Here is a 17,526-nt window from a genome sequence, read left to right on the forward strand (position 1 = left end):
CGTCGCGGAGGGGTCGGGATAGAATGAACATGACCTCATCAGCCATTCACTGATAATCGGCGCCGAGGTTCTTCATTCCCGAAGGTGGGCGGGCTCGCCGCCATTGCAAGACGTCGGACGGAATAGCAACTCGACCAACATGGCTGTTGTTGCACCGAAAATGCGCTGGAACATGACACTCTTGCTCCAACGTCACGGCGACTTCCGAATGAGGCCGGTTTCGTAATTCGGCACGATTTAGACGCAGACATGGCAACCCGTCGGAGAGAATTACATGCTCACCGCATGAATTACTTGCGCATCACTCGTCACAGCTCACATGATCGTTTGATGGGGCAGGCCCGTTCATAAAATTTGAGAGTCGCATCCGTCCGCATCGTTGAACCCTGTGGCGAACATGGCGCTGGTTTCCTTGCCGAGGCTATTATCGAGATCTAAGAACTTCCAACTTGATCGGGATTTGAATTTCAGTGGTTGTTTATAGAACTGAGACAAGTTGGAGACGGCATCAGAAACCACTTGTCCTTTTGCACCAATGCTATGATGACTGTTCCCGACGGCTGACTTGTTTATATTGGCCTCGACGAATTGGCCGGCTGCGGATGAAGCGGCTTGACTTTGTGTGATTTGGCCCGTCTTGGGCCCAACGTCCCCCGCTCTGGACATCCAAAAGCCACCGCCTTGTAACGCAGGTTGTGGGAGCTCTCGAGTCGCAAAACAAGTGCTCTGCGTCGTCTGTATCGTTTCCCCTGGACACTATCCACACAGCCAGAATGTTCTGTTCGAGCATCATTGACGCTCTATCGTCCCAGCTACATGACTGTCGTGTGTCGACAGAGACTTCATTCGGATCGTTTTGCCTTCTTGGCTGCCGTAAAGCCCGTTTCAGGTGTCTCTTGCGAAGCCTTTTCTGAGAAATGATCACAGGCTTCCTGTATAAGCCTTTTCTCTCCCAGTCTGACCTGGATCGCCATCCTTTGGCGGCGACTGAGATGGCCTTGTGCCAACAAGACTTCATCCTCGGCGGCAGTTGTCGAGTACCGCGATGCAAGGAGACGTAGTGTCGCAGCCATTGTGGAGCGCAATATGTCATCTCTCTTTCTCTTATCTGAGATGAGATTTCTGTCCAGTTTCTGAAGCAGCTTGAGTGTCGACTTGAGCTGTTCCTTCAGACCTGCAGGCATCCCATCTACCACCGCGGGGCCAGCGAAGGTTCCGTCGGGATTTGGCTCACCAGAGTCCCGTTCGAGCACAAAGACATCCTCTAGGTCGTCTTGATCCATCTCACCCATCTGCAGGTCTCGTCAGCTGCATTGTTCAAGCCGGGAGGTTGAAATCCAGCCCGCTTACCGTCTCGGCCATGACATCTCGTGGCACACCAAGCTCAGACATGAGCGAATGTTGTACCGCGTCCCAAGGGATTTCCACCACATCATATCGTGAATGCTTTTGTGTGACGTAACCGTACCTACGAAGCAGCTCGGAGTTTGGATGAGGCCCGTAGTAGTTGAGAATTTCCTCCCCCGCCTTGATATCGCGAATCGAAGTGACAGTCAGCTCGTCGTCTCCGTGGTTGACGTGCGCCTGCAAGCGGTTAGCAATACCTCGTCACCAAGCACTCACTGCTCTTCCGTACGTTGAATTCGGCATCCGCATTCAAGATATCCGCCATTGCAATCATGCCCATCATAGATTTGCCCTCTCGGTCCTCAACCCAGCCATCTGACCCGTCATCGTCATCTGCCTCTTCACTCTCCAAGTCAAAAGCGTAGGCCATGATGGTGCTCCCCATGCGATGAGCTAGTCTGATCAAATCGTCGTCACTGCACTCGCTGCTGTTGACGAAGAGAGACGGATTACCACGGATGGCAGGTATGAGTCGCGTGCGAAACATTTCTTCTGCGACAACCTTGCCAATCTTGTTCACGGTAGCGCTGGCTTGAAGATGCGACAGTTCCTCTTCGGACCAAAACATGGGAGTGTCGAATTCTAGCGGCAAGACGTCGATATATGGCTTCCACTTGGATCGATCACCCAAGAAGACCTCATACATCATTATGAGAATCAACGCACTCCAAGGGTCGAGAGCCTGCTCCTCATCTTCATCACCTTGACTCTCAAACAGATTCGGCAGCTTCTCTCTCAGGGATGATGTATCGGAATCAATGATCGCACGTCGGGGTATCGTGAAAAGAGCTGTATCAGCAGGAATATCGACAAGCGCAACTGTCATCGTTCACGTCAGTCCGTTATGCTGGTCAAACACGATACAATTCCCCATGGACTGACTTATGCCACGGCCCGCATCGCGGCATCTCAGGTCGGCAATCTCGATTGAATTTGAAAATGCAGCACCGGGGAGCGCTTTGAACCACTGCATGAAGGCAGCCGTCTTGGCTGTGAAGTCTTCTGATGTCATTTCGTAGCCGCCAGCCTGGAGCACCACCGCCTCAAATGCCTCCTCCACTTTTGGACGTTATCTGCAGTCTGCTACGTCGTAGCAGAGATGTTGGGGCAATGGAGCTGTAGAACGGTCACTCAGAGTCAATGTACTCGGTACAGTTGGGGTGACGACTTGGAAGTTGATTTTCGCCAAGTCCAAGATTTTATTCATGTGGGGACCCGAGATTGACAGCCCAGGTGACAGCACCACCACTGCCTGCATGTCGCGGACCTAATAAACCTGACTTGTCGACCAAACTATAGCTAGTGGTTTCCAACATCATAGCTGGTTTGAAATCGGGCAGGAACGGCGATTGGTCTTGTACACAGAAGCTCAAGAAATGATTATTTCATATTTTCTCCAACCTCTTCCCCATCTTGTGTAGGGTAGCTAGGAATTTTACACCCTGATCCACAGCGACGTCGTCGAAATGTTTGCTCTCGCGATCTACGTCTGGGTGAAAAGTATTGCTCCTGCCTCAGTAGTTGATAAGAAAACCAGTACATATCCCGCCATCGGGTACCATTGCCTTTTCCTGCGCCGGTCGTCCAATGACTTCAGCCCGAATGAACCAACTCGTCCAGTATAGAATACAGGCAAGTCCTACTTGTCGCGGCCATTCTTTGTTCCAGTCTTGAATTCTCGTTTCTTTGGCTTCAGCCACTCCTCCATACCTTCCGGCCAATACACTCTCCTATCGGGTCCGCCCATACTCACGTCGTCTGCGCTCAAGGTATCCTCCGCAGCCTCATTCTCAGTGTCTGTTGTGCCATCCACCTGCGATTTCCCATTCACAGTTCTCTTTGTTTTTCGGGTTGCTTCCCTCTTTGGCTCGTCTGTTCGCTCGTGCGGAACAATATCATTGAATAAATCCCAGCCCGGGAGTTTAAAAGTGCGCATGAGTTCAAATACGGCTTGTTCTTTGTCCTTTGCCTCAATCATCAAATCCATGTCTGTTGCGCAGGGCGGCAAAGTCTTTACCCGGGCTGAGTGCTTGCGACGGTCGCGAGGTGTTACAGCTGACGCGACCGGCTCGCTGTAGTGCATCTTCTGTGTGATATTCTTCCTGGTCCATGTTGCCTTGATTCGTTCGTAGAGGCTGATTATGTCCAACGTTCCTTCTCTGACGCTGGGATCGAAAATGATGTTGTGGTGGTGAAAGTCAAGTACAAGGGGGATATTCAATTCTTCGCAAATGGGCAACAAGTCATGTACACTCCATGATACATCGTCATTCTCCAAAACCAGTCTTCTTTTGACTCCTTCTGAGAGCTTGTGGTAGTTCTCGCGAAATCGACCCAAGGTCGCCTGCTTATCGCCGTACACGCCGCCCATGTGTAGAACCATCACGGCGTCCCTGTCCAGTTGTTTTGAAAGACAGAGTCGCGAGAGCATTTCGTTATGATACTCCAAATCGCGGACGGATGCGGCTATTACGTCTCTTTTCGGACTGCCAATCTGCGTGAACTGACCAGGATGCGTAGTAACTCGATGCCCCAACTCAGAGGCCACTTTTCCAGCTGCGGCCAAGACTTCAGATGCGTAAGCCAATCTGTAACCATACTCCGCATGACTGGCAAAGGGGAACATCTCGCTGCTTAATCTCATGAATTTTATTCCGTACTTGTCGTTCCATCTTAACATTTTAACAATATCTCGCGCGTTGTTAAGCCCGATTTCTTGCACGTACTTCAACCCTCGATTTGGGTCGGCTGGCTGTGACTTATCAGGACGATTTTTCGTTGGGTGCTCTGGCTGTGTTGGATCTTGAAGAGAATGTCGGTGTTCGAGAATGGAGCTTATGCGGCATGTTCTAGAGGAGAATACTGGCGGCGTTGCTGTGCGCAGGTAGGTGTTTAAACACGCCTGGAGATTATTAGCATACCGTCTCAGAAATCAGAGGTTAGGCCCATCCGAGCTGATAACTATGCAACGAGATGGGGATGCTCACATATCCGAGTCGTCCTTTCCACGGTAAAGGCAACTGATCACTATTTACGGGAGGCGGACGTTTGGCTCCTCTTTCACCCACCTCGTTCTCTAGCAAAGGCGCCTCTTCCGCACACTCTACTTCACTTTCGTTCCGCAGTCCCTGCGTGGTTCCAGTTGACTGAGCTACCGTGTCCATATACTCTGTCGAACCTTTCGTGACGTCCCGGCCGCCGTATGCCTCGTCTTCTTTTGCGGCCAGAGCCTCCAAGTTGGAGGCCTCAATGGCAAGTCGCTGCCTTTTCGCTTCGTCCAATAGCTTGTTATCCATTTCCCAGAGGTTGTGCATTGCACGCTCTACATTCTCCTTTGAGCTCAACCCATCAGCGCTCTTGGTCCTGCTTTGATTGATGCCGACTTGGGCGCCATCTTCGTCCTTGACGCGCCGAGTGCTTCGCCGTCTGGGTGCTTCTGCTCGGGGAAGGGTCGTGTGTGTCTCGCTGTGCTTTCTCTTAAGTGGCATGACTGCAACACGCGAGACCAAGATTACGTCGGTGAGTAAAAGTGCAGCCGGAAAAAGGCTTCGACAGGCGTGTTGCACTATGCTTGGAAGGCTGATAGATGGCATGTAGAGAGAAGTGCGAGCCCTGACTGTGGAAGAGGAGGAACACGTTTATCTGGAAAGGGTGCAATGCGAACTGTCTAGGTCTAGGACACGGCAGACCTTTTGCCCTTGTTCGGACAGGTTGGTTCATGAGCCAACGGCAGGACGTCCCTTGATCTCAAGTGCTCAGAAACCCCAGCGACGGGAAACGTAGGAACGGCCAATGATATCATCGTTCCCTGGCCGGAGCTCCCTTGGCCGGAGATGGAGCTCCGTGGGCTGTGGAAGGTGTTGGAGGTCGGCGAGGCGCGTCATGCCAACCCCAGCACGGGTTATTCCCCGGAGGATGCCACGGTGCTGGAAGTTCCTTGTAACGCTTTATTAGTAGACGCCATCATCATGGTCGTGTGGCCGAAGACGTGTGCTCGATCGCCGGCAAGATTTCTCGATGGCACCAGGGACGGGTTTGATGAAGTCATGCGGCAACGATCGATGGCCATCGACGATTTGAGGCGTGGACCAGCCCGTCATAGACCCACTTGCTGTGATCTGCCGTGCTCTCCTTCGTACAGTAAACCAGGTCTATAACGATAACCTTCGTGAGCAAATTTCCATCGTTATAGACTACAGGGATTATATCGTTAAGATATCGTTAAGATGCAACTACTCTTTTAGGAAAAACCCCACTTTTGTTAGTAAGATAAGGCTGATAAGGCCTGATAAGGCCTAATAAGGGATTTTAGGGGGGGTAAAGTAGTGTATAATTATAAACTTATATATATTAATAAGCAATATTTTTAAGAAAAATCGCTATAGGTTAGAAGTTGCTTTTATATATATAACATATAGGAAAGGTACTTCACGCCCAGGCGTGTGTGCCGAATCGCTATAGGGGGGGATCGTTATAAACCTGCTTTACTGTAGTACGGAGTAGCCGTATGTGCGCTCGAAAATTGACATGTCTGGGCTTGGGAAGTTTGGCGAATGGAAATCCAGAAACGGCGCCCCAGCTCTCCAGCTTTCCCGAAATGGTACAACACTCTGCCATACACGCATACATACTTACTTCCTCATCTTTTTTAGATGGCGAGTCCTAGCGAGCCTTTTAATAGGGGGGGCGTTGCACGAGTTATTGAAGCTACGATTGCGGCGAACTCCTCTGCCGTAGTTCATGACTGGCTTCCTGTTGAAATCAACGCTGATATATTTTGCATTATCCTACCGCTGCAGACGTACGGGCAAGCCCAATGAACAATGCGAGAAACCCGCGCTCCCTTGCTATGCGTCACTATAATGCAACCCGTCGCCCGTCTACTCCGTTCCATCGTCCAATAGTGATAGGTTTGTGCAACAAGATTAAGCGCCCGGTCCGTTGTAGGCTTTATCAACGCCTAGCGCGGCGCGCTCCATGACTTGCTTTGAAGGGATCTCAGGCTCCCAGTACTCCTTCCCACAAGCTGGACAATGCGTATGATACTCCAGCCACCAATTCGCTAAACACTCCGAGTGGAAGAAGTGTCCGCACACGTTCAGTTGCGAAACCTCGCTGTCAAAGTTAATCGCTTCAAGGACAGCTGTGGCCGACTGTTCTTCCTCGCTTCGCCCAGTGGGATACGCCTTGTCACGCCCCAACATGCTGGAACCTAGTACCTGTGGCTTTGTCCCGATCCACTGACTGTGTGAGCGTCGAACCACACGTTGAGATTTGGATACGAGAGACTTATGACAGAGTTTGCTTATTGGTCCCACAAAGTTAGACCCTTATCCGACAAGTGTGAAGTGGTTTAAGCTCACCATTTCCCACCCGTCACTTGACTAAAGCTCCGTGCGTAAACACTACGCCGACCAGCTGATGTGTCAATTGGGATACGACGTACCCAAAGCCAAAGGTCGCGACGAGCTATTAGGAGGTTCGTGGCCCTTGTTGGCGAGCGTAGCCATTCCTGCCGCCGGCAACGCTTCTCCTACATGCGATACAGCGTGTTGACACAGAACAGACTGGTCAAAGTATCAGCAGATGTCTTCGCCCAAGGGCTGCCATGTAACGATGAAAATTGATAGTGCTAGCACGCTTGGATGGACTCACAGCATCACTGCCACCAGGACTGCGACGAGGAAGGCAACCATGACCTGGGAGGCCACATCAAGGTCTCTTCGGATGGAAGCGAAGAGGCGAAAAATTTCAGACATTTCGAAATTAAATATAAAATTATCAATAATGACATAGGTCCTGTAAGGAAGTACTCCGGTGCAAACCAATGGCGAATTTTGCGGGAGATGAGGAGTGGAGGGAATGGCGCCGATATGTCGCCCTCCGTCAACACTTGAACAGCCTCAATTTGTCAATATGTTTGGCCAGCAGGAGGGACTCATGAATGCTGTGCATGCAAGTGAAAGTAAGTGGCCACTTGCCGCCGCCGAACTTGCGAACTCGGGCGCTGCAAAAGGGAAATTTTTTGTGATGAGCAGTATTTCGAAGCGCCCTTGAAACGCCTGGCTCTTTCCCAAAATAATCTTGCCTACGTACCAAGAGCCAAGAGACATCAGCCGGCAATCGGAAACAACCAGTCACAAGGCTGCTCCTTCTCTTTTTGCGCATTTCAAGACCGCCAACCAAAAATTCAAACGTGAACTGAAGGTACTGGGCATATTTGGATCCTGCACCGGCTATCCCTGAAGTCCTCCAATTTGTTCATGCGTTCTTGGTATAAATGCTACCCGTGGCACATGAAAATTGTGTGTGTCATGTAACGCTACCTACCCACGTTCATCCCCAACGCTGACTGAGCAGTTTTAACGACTTCACTTGACGCCTCAACCAAGCAAAACAAGATTTCATGCTGTGAGAACGATCAAGACAAGCTGTCTGTGTGCCTCCGGGAAGAACTACTTCGCCGCGACAACGACAGCGACAACGACGACGACGACGACGACGACGACGACGACGACGACGACGACGACGACAATAACAACAACAATATAAGAACTGGCATCCTTGGAAACTTGCTTGGTCACGACCTTCTAAAGAGTCCGGTTATAGTGCTTCAAGACTATCCAACCATCATTAGCCAGCTTGGATGACGCGGGAACTCGTTTCCTGTGAAAGCACTGGGTGGCAATGACTACTTGTTAGCACCCTTTACACGCTGTGAGTGGACGACCACTAGGAGGTTCCGGCGCTTCGCACGAGAAAGAGTCGTGTCGATCAGTAGTAACAGAGAAGCACGAAATTATCTCTCGAGAAAGATGGCAAGGCTTGCGAAATTGTGAGGTGCACAAAGACGCATCTTGGAACAAAACAACTGACAAGATCTTTTCCCACATAACGATAGAGCCATACTCACGCATTCGTTGGCATTTGTATCGAGTCGAGTCCTAAGCACCAGTCATGTGCTAACCACCCCCCAGCTTTGTTTAGTTTGAGAATACGAACGTTCACCCCCACAATCTTCATCACCTCCCAACAAGCAGACTGGTTTCATCGGGGCTGGGGCCCAATGGCAGCTGTATACTAGCCGGGTGTTTCTGGGGCTGCGAAACGGAAAGTCGCTTACGGAGTAATAAAGTGAAAACTCCTCACTTGCTCCAGAGGAGACGGCCTGATGCGAGAAGCAAAGCCATCATTCGACAATTTGGCCACTGAACATCAAGAGGGCGGAAGAAGGTGGCCCACAAGTTCCAACACCAGGTCTCATCCATGGCCCGGCCCTTAACGGTTACTTTTTATCAACTCGCGCCACATGCCTTGGCAGGAATGTCCTAACACCCGCGACATTCTTATTCGTTATCCGCGGTCCGCCAAGACCAACCGATCCCAGTACGCAAGCCACGACACAGTGTCAGGCTCGAAATTTACGTACAGAGTCAGAAGACCGTCCAAGAACGGCGCTGGGAAGTATCGTGACTAATTGCGTTCAACTATTAAGCATCACAGCAGGGGCTGCCTTGGGCCGGAGAAATTTAATTTCTTAGAGTTTGCTGCTCGTGTGGCCTTTGACATATTATGTGAACAACGGCTGTGTCTTCACCGCAAAGTCAGGCATAGTCAGGAATTTCAGGAATGTCCCGCTGGCGATTCTAACATCGGGCGCTTTGCTCAACCTTGAGAGCGTCTTGCTACTAGCTCTCTGATGCCTTCACAGAACTAGAGACGAACGATGGTCGAAGATATTATGCGCTCACTGCGGTTCTAGAAATCCAAACTTGGCCGCAGGCGAACCCAAAACAGCGGCGACAATAAGACACAATATTAACATGCAGAGGAATTCAGATGTATTGCAGTCTAGCCTCTATTGCATCTTACATCTCTGTATGCGGCCCTGGCCTCGCGATATGCATTTCTCAACCGCGCCATTATTTGGTGTCGATAGATTCGTTGGACGACATTTCGGCATTTCTGCCCGACGGTGTGACTTGGGACGCCGACCTCAAACACGACTCTCGCTCCAAGGACGCAAACATGGCGGCTTGGAAAGTTCCTGCATCATGTGGACATTGGAAGCGATAGCTTCTGCACCAATCCGAGTTCTATGCTTGAATCTCCGACAAACTTGGCGCCAGAAGGCTGGGCCACACTGTACACCACACCACCCGTCACCAAAGCCCTCATATTGCCAAGACTGACGAATTGGCGCTATTCCCATCCTAACAGGGATGAAGCCACAAACTGGGTCTATTTTTCAATTCGTCAAACTGTTCTTCAGGTCACCCACCGTGGCCATGAAATCTTCAACTAAAAAGGCCATGCGTCCCACCTAATCCTGATGCCACTGCGCTTTTTCTGAATCCTTCCTCTTATATGTCGTTCTCGTGATTGAAGCCTTACCAAGCAGTTGATTCGGCTGTTTCGTGGGTGGCTACTAAATACAACAAACAACCTGCTCCTCTATTCGCAGAAGAGAAGAAGCACGCCGAAAAGATAGTCTCAAGGACGAAAAGACAGAAAAGTCTTTATAATTATTATTTTTCCCGCACCATGGGGGGCAAGGAACAAGACGATGTGCAAGCGCATGTGTCTGGGCAAGCAAACAAGCCCATGACTGCCCCTGCCCACGCCTTGGAGATCGAAGAGGTTGTTCGTCAGCTCCAAGCCAGCGTGGAGGCCGGTCTTAGCACCAACGAAGCCGAGAGACGCCTTGGAGAATACGGTCGTAACGAATTCGGGGAGCAGGACGGCGTTCAGCCTCTCAAGATCTTCGTCGGGCAAATCGCCAATGCTTTGACACTTGTACTGATCCTGGCCATGGCTGCGTCATTTGGCATCAAATCCTGGATCGAAGGTGGCGTCATTGCCGCTGTCATTATTCTCAACATCGTTGTGGGATTCCTCCAAGAATTCAAGGCCGCCAAGACTATGGACTCTCTCCGATCACTCAGCTCTCCAACTGCTCAGGCTATTCGAGATGGAAACAACCTGATCGTTGTAACAGCCGAAATCGTTCCCGGCGACATGGTTGAACTGAAGACGGGCGACACTATCCCTGCCGACATCCGTCTCATTGAGGCAGTCAACTTCGAGACGAATGAAGCATTGCTCACTGGGGAATCACTCCCTGTTCGCAAAGAACCCGTTCCAACCTACGCTGTCGATACGGGACCAGGCGATCGCCTGAACGTTGCCTACAGTTCATCAACCGTCACCAAGGGACGAGCACGTGGTGTTGTATTTGCCACAGGCCTATACACGGAAATAGGTCAGATTGCTGCTGCTCTTCGTGGCAAGAGTTCCCGTCGACGTGAGCCTAAGCGTCGGGAGGACGGCACCACCAGTCTTGGTCGCTGGGTGCAGGCTTGGTCTCTCACATTATCCGATGCTATTGGCCGCTTCCTCGGCGTGAATGTTGGAACTCCCCTTCAGAGGAAGCTCTCGAAGCTCGCCTTGCTCTTGCTAGGCGCTGCAATCATCTGCGCCATTATTGTTCTCGGTGCCAACAAATTCAACACCAAGCAAGAGGTTGTTATCTATGCCGTCGCGACTGGCTTGTCCATGATCCCTGCATCACTTGTTGTTGTTCTTACTATCACAATGGCCGCCGGTACGAAGCGTATGGTCCAGCGTCATGTCATTGTTCGCAACTTGAAGAGTCTTGAGGCCCTTGGCGCAGTTTCTAGTAAGCGTCATACCCCCTTACAATTTATCAATCGCTTAACTTGCCCGTAGATATCTGCTCCGACAAGACTGGCACCCTTACTCAGGGTAAAATGATTGTCAAGAAAGCGTGGATCCCTGGCCGAGGGACATACTCCGTCGGCGCTACCAGCGAGCCCTTTAATCCGACAGTCGGCCAGCTCGGTCTCAAACCCGCACAACCCAAGGATATCAACTTTCGTGGCAATGACACTGACGGTGAGACTATTGACGGCGCGGAAGCTGTCGCCAAAGATGCTACGCTCAGAGAGTATCTTAACATTGCCTCGCTTGCCAATCTCGCCACTGTTAACAAGGTAAATGACGAATGGCATGGCCGTGGTGACCCTACAGAGATTGCCATTCAAGTCTTCGCCTCACGATTCAATTGGAACCGCCTTCGCCTTTCCACAGGCGAGAAAGCCCCATGGCTCCAAGTTGCCGAGTTTCCTTTTGACTCCGATGTGAAGAAGATGAGTGTAATTTTTGAGAACAAGGCAACCAAGAAGCAGTGGCTCTTCACCAAGGGGGCCGTTGAACGTCTTCTGACCTCCTGTCCGAGATGTGCAGTAGGTGACGAGATTCAAAATCTCACCGAGAATATCAAGAATGATGTGATCAGGAACATGGAAGCCATGGCCCGCCTCGGCCTCCGTGTCTTGGCCCTAGCGAGTCGAACTGACATACGCCATGTCAGAGAAAACGAGGCTGAGTTGGAGCGCGGCGAGTTTGAGCAAAATCTGACTTTCCGTGGTCTCATAGGTCTCTATGACCCTCCCCGCCCAGAGTCAGCCCCTTCGGTACAGAAGTGCCATGAAGCTGGTATCAGTGTCCACATGCTGACTGGTGACCACCCCGAGACGGCCCGTGCTATTGCCCTAGAAGTTGGCATTCTGCCAGTCAAGATGAACCAGATTGCTAACGACGTCGCCAAAACCATGGTCATGGCAGCGTCTGATTTGGACAGACTAACTGACCAGGAAATAGACGAGTTACCGCTTCTTCCCCTCGTTGTGGCACGATGTGCCCCTCAGACCAAAGTTCGCATGATCGAGGCTCTTCAAAGTCGAAAGTGCTTCGTTGCCATGACTGGCGATGGCGTCAATGACTCGCCGAGCTTAAAACGTGCAGATGTTGGTATTGCAATGGGTCAAGCAGGCTCTGATGTTGCCAAGGAGGCATCTGATATCGTGCTTACTGATGACAACTTTGCTTCCATCCTCAATGCTGTTGAAGAAGGCCGACGCATGTTTGATAATATTCAAAAATTTATTCTTCATGTCCTGGCGGAAAACGTTGCCCAAGCATGCACTCTGTTGATTGGTCTCGCCTTCAAGGACCGGCGTGACCTTTCTGTGTTCCCTCTAGCCCCAGTGGAGATTCTCTGGATCATCATGATCACCTCTGGCATGCCTGACATGGGTCTTGGATTCGAGATTGCTGCTCCTGATATCATGCAGCGACCACCACAAAATGTAAGCCATCCCACAATCTTCTTCAACACGGGCATCTCTTTGTGGAAATATGATGACTAACAGTCCCCAAGCTGAAGCAAGGCGTCTTTACACCCGAACTATTGATCGATATGGTCGTCTACGGTCTCTGGATGTCTGCCCTCTGCCTCGCCTCCTTCGTCATTGTCCTCTACGGGTTTGGTAACGGCGCTGCTGACCTCGGAGACAACTGCAACAATGAATACTCGGACGATTGCAAGGTTGTCTTCCGTGCCCGCGCCACCACCTTCGCCTGCCTTACCTGGTTTGCCCTGTTCCTTGCCTGGGAAATGGTGAACATGCGACGATCTTTCTTCCGCATGCAGCCGAAGAGCAAGCGCTACTTTACGCAATGGATCCTTGATGTCTGGCGCAACAAGTTTCTGTTCTGGGCCATTGTCGCAGGCTTTGCCTCTACGTTCCCTGTTATCTATATTCCTGGTCTTAATACGGTCGTCTTCAAGCACGCTGGTATAAGCTGGGAGTGGAGCATTGTCTTTGTCGAGGCTTTTCTCTTCTTCTTGGGAATCGAAGCCTGGAAGTGGGCTAAGAGAGTCTATTACCGCCGCCAAGCGAGAAAGATGACGGACGTGATGGCTGATTTAGAGACTCGCACCTTCGGTCACTACTTCACAGGCGGTCACTCTAGTGGCGAAGACGAAGACGAGTCTAACTTTGACAGCGAAGCGAACAACGAAACCAGGGGTCGTCACGCCGGCGCCAGTGGGGAAAAGGGGGTTTTCTGACATGAGGAAGAAGCGGGAAGGTTCTTTATTTTTACTGCCTTTTCCATTTGCAGCGGCATTGTGCAAATGCCAGCGGAACTGTCATTTGTGTTGGTAAGTGCAACGCATGGCTCACCACGTCAAAGCAGAGCAGAGCTGGCGGAGAAGATGATTCATGGTAAGAGTATGTGGTTGCCTGAGAAAAAGGGAGATTGTCGCACTGGGACACTGTCCGTGGGACTATATAGCAACGGTGAGTTTGATCTGGTTCGCAGACCGAGGACGCACTCTAGCCAAAGGCTCCGTATTGCCAAGGTCGCCAACAATGTGCGCAGTAGAAGATGGTGTATAGTGAGAGTAGATAGCCTAGACGGTCGTTCTAGACCTTTTGAAAGTAAACCGTCATGGACAGATTGTGCAGTCTCATTGCCGTGGCACTGACGATGCGTAGAAGGTGGAGGCGTCTGCCCGGGCATCGACACTTTGGCGAGGCACTACGCCGGTTTGATCACACCAAATGGAGCCAACGCGCCGGAACTGACCATAAGCGACAACTAAAGAGCCTATAAGATAGATGATGAATCCTCTCGTAAGTAGCTCTCTGATGGAAACGTCCCCAAACGAAACAATAGGAATCGCATTCGATGCCGGCCCCGGATGTCATCGTGGCTACTCCGTCAAGATTCGGGTGGTAACTTACACGCTGGGGGCTTGTAAGATGCGAGATGTAAATGCCGACTTTGCAGAGCTACCCCACGCTTGTAGGGCTACTGCAACGGTCTGGAATCGACGTGTCAGAACTATTCGTCTGGATATAAGCCTTGCGTGGAGCAAAACGCTGAGCATGAGGCCGAATCATGAGGCCTAACGAGATCTTCAGTCTGATCATGCCTCGTGGTCCCAGAAAGCACCAGGGTAGGAGTCAAGTTCGGATTACCTAAATAGTTCTGCATGTGTCCTACCACACTGGTGCTGCGTCATGCATGCAGAGCATGGTCATTCAGCTAGACTGTGCAACCCAACAAGAAGGAGTCATTACGTCTATTACGTCCTTGGCCATGTGGCTGAGCTCGCGACGACGAGTGTCTCAGGGGAGGCTCAGGGACGACCGTGTTTGCAATCAGTCCTCATCGGTATCCGGCGATATCGTCTTAGCTGTGTATGTGCGGCGGATGAAAAAAAGGCGGTTGGTCCATATATACCTGTCGGTTTTAGCGACCGTTAATCTTTGCCTGATGTCGACTAGCAAACGATGCTTGAAGGCTGTCTGTCTGGGATCTTTACCGCCCATTTACACCAGACAGTGGCATCCGATTGCAACGAGGAAAGCCCTCAGTCTCTGGATGTTTGGCATCGGTCGGTCGGCTCAATCTGATATAGAAGCGACGGCACCAGGTTCCAATGGGCGCACTAGTACGGAGTACGGCGGGAGACAAAAAAGTAGTTGACCGGAGCTATCGGGTACTAGAATATACCGCGATATATTAGTGTATACTTATTGGCTGGCGAAATAACATATATTCTGCCACAGACTGGGCCAAAGTAAACACCGTGCCCTTCTCTGGAGCCGTGGACAAGTGTCTAGAAGGCGACCGGGGCGCTTACCGCAGGGGCCAGGACCAGGGCGACGACAAGAAACTGCAATGTATGGCACGATCATTCTGGACCCTCTCAGAGCCATCGTTTATTATTGATCCCACTGATGTTTAGCGTCGCGCAGCTTGCCGTATGAATACAAGTCTGTCTCTGTTGCCAGGGTATAGAGACAACAATCTCTGTGATTGCAGAAGTAGAAGAACAGAACGCACGACAGTACGGAGTAACAGACAGTTCTAGCTTTCGTTTCGGAATAAGCTGTCGGTGGCTACTCTTTAGCCCGTCAACGTTGAACAACCGTCGAAAAGCCGGGCGATAAGTCTCGTATTGACTGTGTGCTAGCTAGCCAATGATGAGCTGAACAATGCCACTGCATCAGAGCTTTCACGATATCCCCCAATACCCTTGAACAGGCCTTCCTTCCATGGTAGACACTGTGGAAGGGCCGGTCGAACAACAACATCTATACGGAGTACGTCTGGCTGGAAAGCGTGCTGGGTGGCGCTTGACTCACACGTCTTTTCTTTTGCCGACGCGGATGAGACCTCAAGCTCGCTATAACAGGTACCCGAGTGTAGTACAAAGTAACTACTACTCAAGTACGCAGTGCAAGAGCTGCATACTGAAGTACTCAAGTATGTTTTGCTTCCTGGCGCGAGCATGCAACTCCATGGCCGATGGACGGTGGTGACCAACAGATGGGCTGATCAGCAAAGTTGGATCGGTAGGACGCAGCGGACACGGCGAAATGGCTCCTGGAAGGAAGGCGAAGAGGAAGAAAGGAGCACGAAGATGAAAATATTGAAAGTTTGATGCCGATTCACCATTTGGACAATGAAATCCTTCCTTGCATCACCACGAATGCCCCCACGGGCAAAAGTCGAGATGGCAGGGACACACTCCGTACGCGGAGTACGGAGAACCAAGCACCTGCGAAGTGCGGACTCCTGCCTCCACACTCGATAACCCTTCACGCTCCGTAGTTCGGACAACGCGCTGAGCCTCAGGCACCAACCAATCCCATTAGCAGATGCCAGAGACTTATTCTCCCTTCAAGCCCGTGACAAGTTGCCAGTCACAAGTCTATGTTTGCAGGTTGACTTGACGGTCTGGTCCGTTGCTTCTTCGATCCAGCCAGCCCGGTGCGTCGCCGTTGTCGCTGTGCCGAATTGTGGGCGTCAATCAACCCCTGGCTTCCGAGTCGCTTTGCCGCCACCACCACTAGGCTTCCAAGACTGAATAATAAAAGCATGTACGGAGTACTCCGAACGAGTCTCTCATAGAGTCACCACCCCTGCAAAGACGCTCAGGCATGAAGTAGTTACTCGGGCTAAAGTTGTTTTCAACGTTCCGACAGCCTGCAGCTTCTCCTCTCCGGTTTCCGTAACGCCGTCACCAAAGAAGCGAACAACAGGATATCTGCTTGCGACTCGGCCGAGACAGACCAATCCTGCCTTGACGTCGGGTACGACACTTGCGAGCTTTTACTATGGAAGTAAGTAAAGCTCGCAAGCTTTTCTCTGAGGAGTCAGATGGGTACCGTCGAGACGTACGATGCTATCCACTGAACCCCATCCTCGAAAGCAACCGTTCAGGACAAGGGCAATATCCGCTGCCAGATTCAACCTCTTTTGCTGCGGCACTGCGTTTGCGGATAGATTGGCGGGCGGCCTCATCCGGAGCATTGGTCCAGTGTCACGTTTCTTTATATCTACTGGCACAGTCGTCGGGCCTGTTCAACTTGAGGAGCAAAGCAGTCAACTGGCTCGTGGTTCAGCGAGTCATCTCGAAAAAATCAACCCGGGCCAAGGTCTGGTCGCCCACGCGTCAGGTTGTGTGTTCCAGGCCCGGGCAGTATTGATTCCTTGATCCCAGGCCGCCCCGTGCGGGCTGATTTTGATTTAAATAAACAAGACCTGCCTTGGTGGTCGGCGACCAGCACCCGAGTGCCATTTTATGTAATGACATGATGGCGGCGAGGGATGAAGAGCAACCACCGGCCTTGGACCACCTCTGCTCTGCTCTACTCCGTACACCGAGTCCAGAGCGTAGAGGAATAAATCAGGACCTGGTGCTCCGTACCGCGAACTCTATTTCCAGTGCCTCAGCAATGCTCGCAAGGGTCCACGGCGTTTCTGTTTCCATGGGCGTTGCCGCTGCCAAGATTCACCTTTTTTTCTTGGTCCCATTCGCCCGCCATCAGGCCATGCACCACGACATGGCACCCATGAATAGCTCCACAGGTCTCACGCCAGAGTCCTGCGGTTCCGTGTCCGGGTTGTGGGCCAGTGAATCCAATTCATCCGGATGTCTTCTTCGGCTTTCACTCGTTGTCTCCACACCACGCTCATACGTTCTAACCACCCCATTGTCGTTGCGACCCTCCAACGAGAAGATATTCCCTCTGACCCCTGGTCATGGTTGAGTACGAAGGACTGCTTACGGGGTGCTCCATGCCTGCATACAGAGTACTACTTGTCTGCTCTGATGGACACAAGCAGCAGGAATGGCTCCCTAAAAAGGATTAGACGGTCTTGAACAACGAAACCAAGCATATTGGCACGCCACAGAAGGTGCTTGGTCTTTGCAGTAAACACTCGGTTCCACAT

General features: G+C 51.3%; 4 protein-coding genes across 4 annotated transcripts; 2 read left to right on the forward strand and 2 right to left on the reverse strand.

The window, feature by feature from the left end:
• Positions 1–842: 842 nt before the first annotated feature.
• Positions 843–2,419, reverse strand: MAM_07157 (SET domain protein; the record flags this gene model as incomplete). Its single annotated transcript, XM_040825955.1, has 4 exons — positions 843–1,292; positions 1,351–1,584; positions 1,637–2,226; positions 2,290–2,419. The coding sequence occupies 4 exons, from the start codon at positions 2,417–2,419 to the stop codon at positions 843–845; spliced, it is 1,404 nt and encodes a 467-aa protein (XP_040675996.1).
• Positions 2,420–3,046: 627 nt separating this feature from the next.
• On the reverse strand, positions 3,047–4,895 carry MAM_07158 (UV-endonuclease UVE-1; the record flags this gene model as incomplete). Its single annotated transcript, XM_040825956.1, has 2 exons — positions 3,047–4,309; positions 4,476–4,895. 2 exons carry the CDS (start codon positions 4,893–4,895, stop codon positions 3,047–3,049), a joined length of 1,683 nt encoding a protein of 560 aa, XP_040675997.1.
• A 2,428-nt stretch (positions 4,896–7,323) lies between these two features.
• Positions 7,324–8,057, forward strand: MAM_07159 (uncharacterized protein; the record flags this gene model as incomplete). Its single annotated transcript, XM_040825957.1, has 2 exons — positions 7,324–7,372; positions 7,768–8,057. The coding sequence occupies 2 exons, from the start codon at positions 7,324–7,326 to the stop codon at positions 8,055–8,057; spliced, it is 339 nt and encodes a 112-aa protein (XP_040675998.1).
• Positions 8,058–9,951: 1,894 nt separating this feature from the next.
• MAM_07160 (ATPase, P-type, potassium/sodium efflux, fungal) lies at positions 9,952–13,342 on the forward strand (the record flags this gene model as incomplete). The annotated part of the gene is made up of 3 exons (XM_040825958.1): positions 9,952–11,086; positions 11,137–12,578; positions 12,650–13,342. The coding sequence occupies 3 exons, from the start codon at positions 9,952–9,954 to the stop codon at positions 13,340–13,342; spliced, it is 3,270 nt and encodes a 1,089-aa protein (XP_040675999.1).
• Positions 13,343–17,526: the final 4,184 nt, after the last annotated feature.

This window comes from Metarhizium album (assembly GCF_000804445.1).
Source record: "Metarhizium album ARSEF 1941 chromosome Unknown scaffold_28, whole genome shotgun sequence".
Taxonomy (NCBI): Eukaryota; Fungi; Ascomycota; class Sordariomycetes; order Hypocreales; family Clavicipitaceae; genus Metarhizium; species Metarhizium album.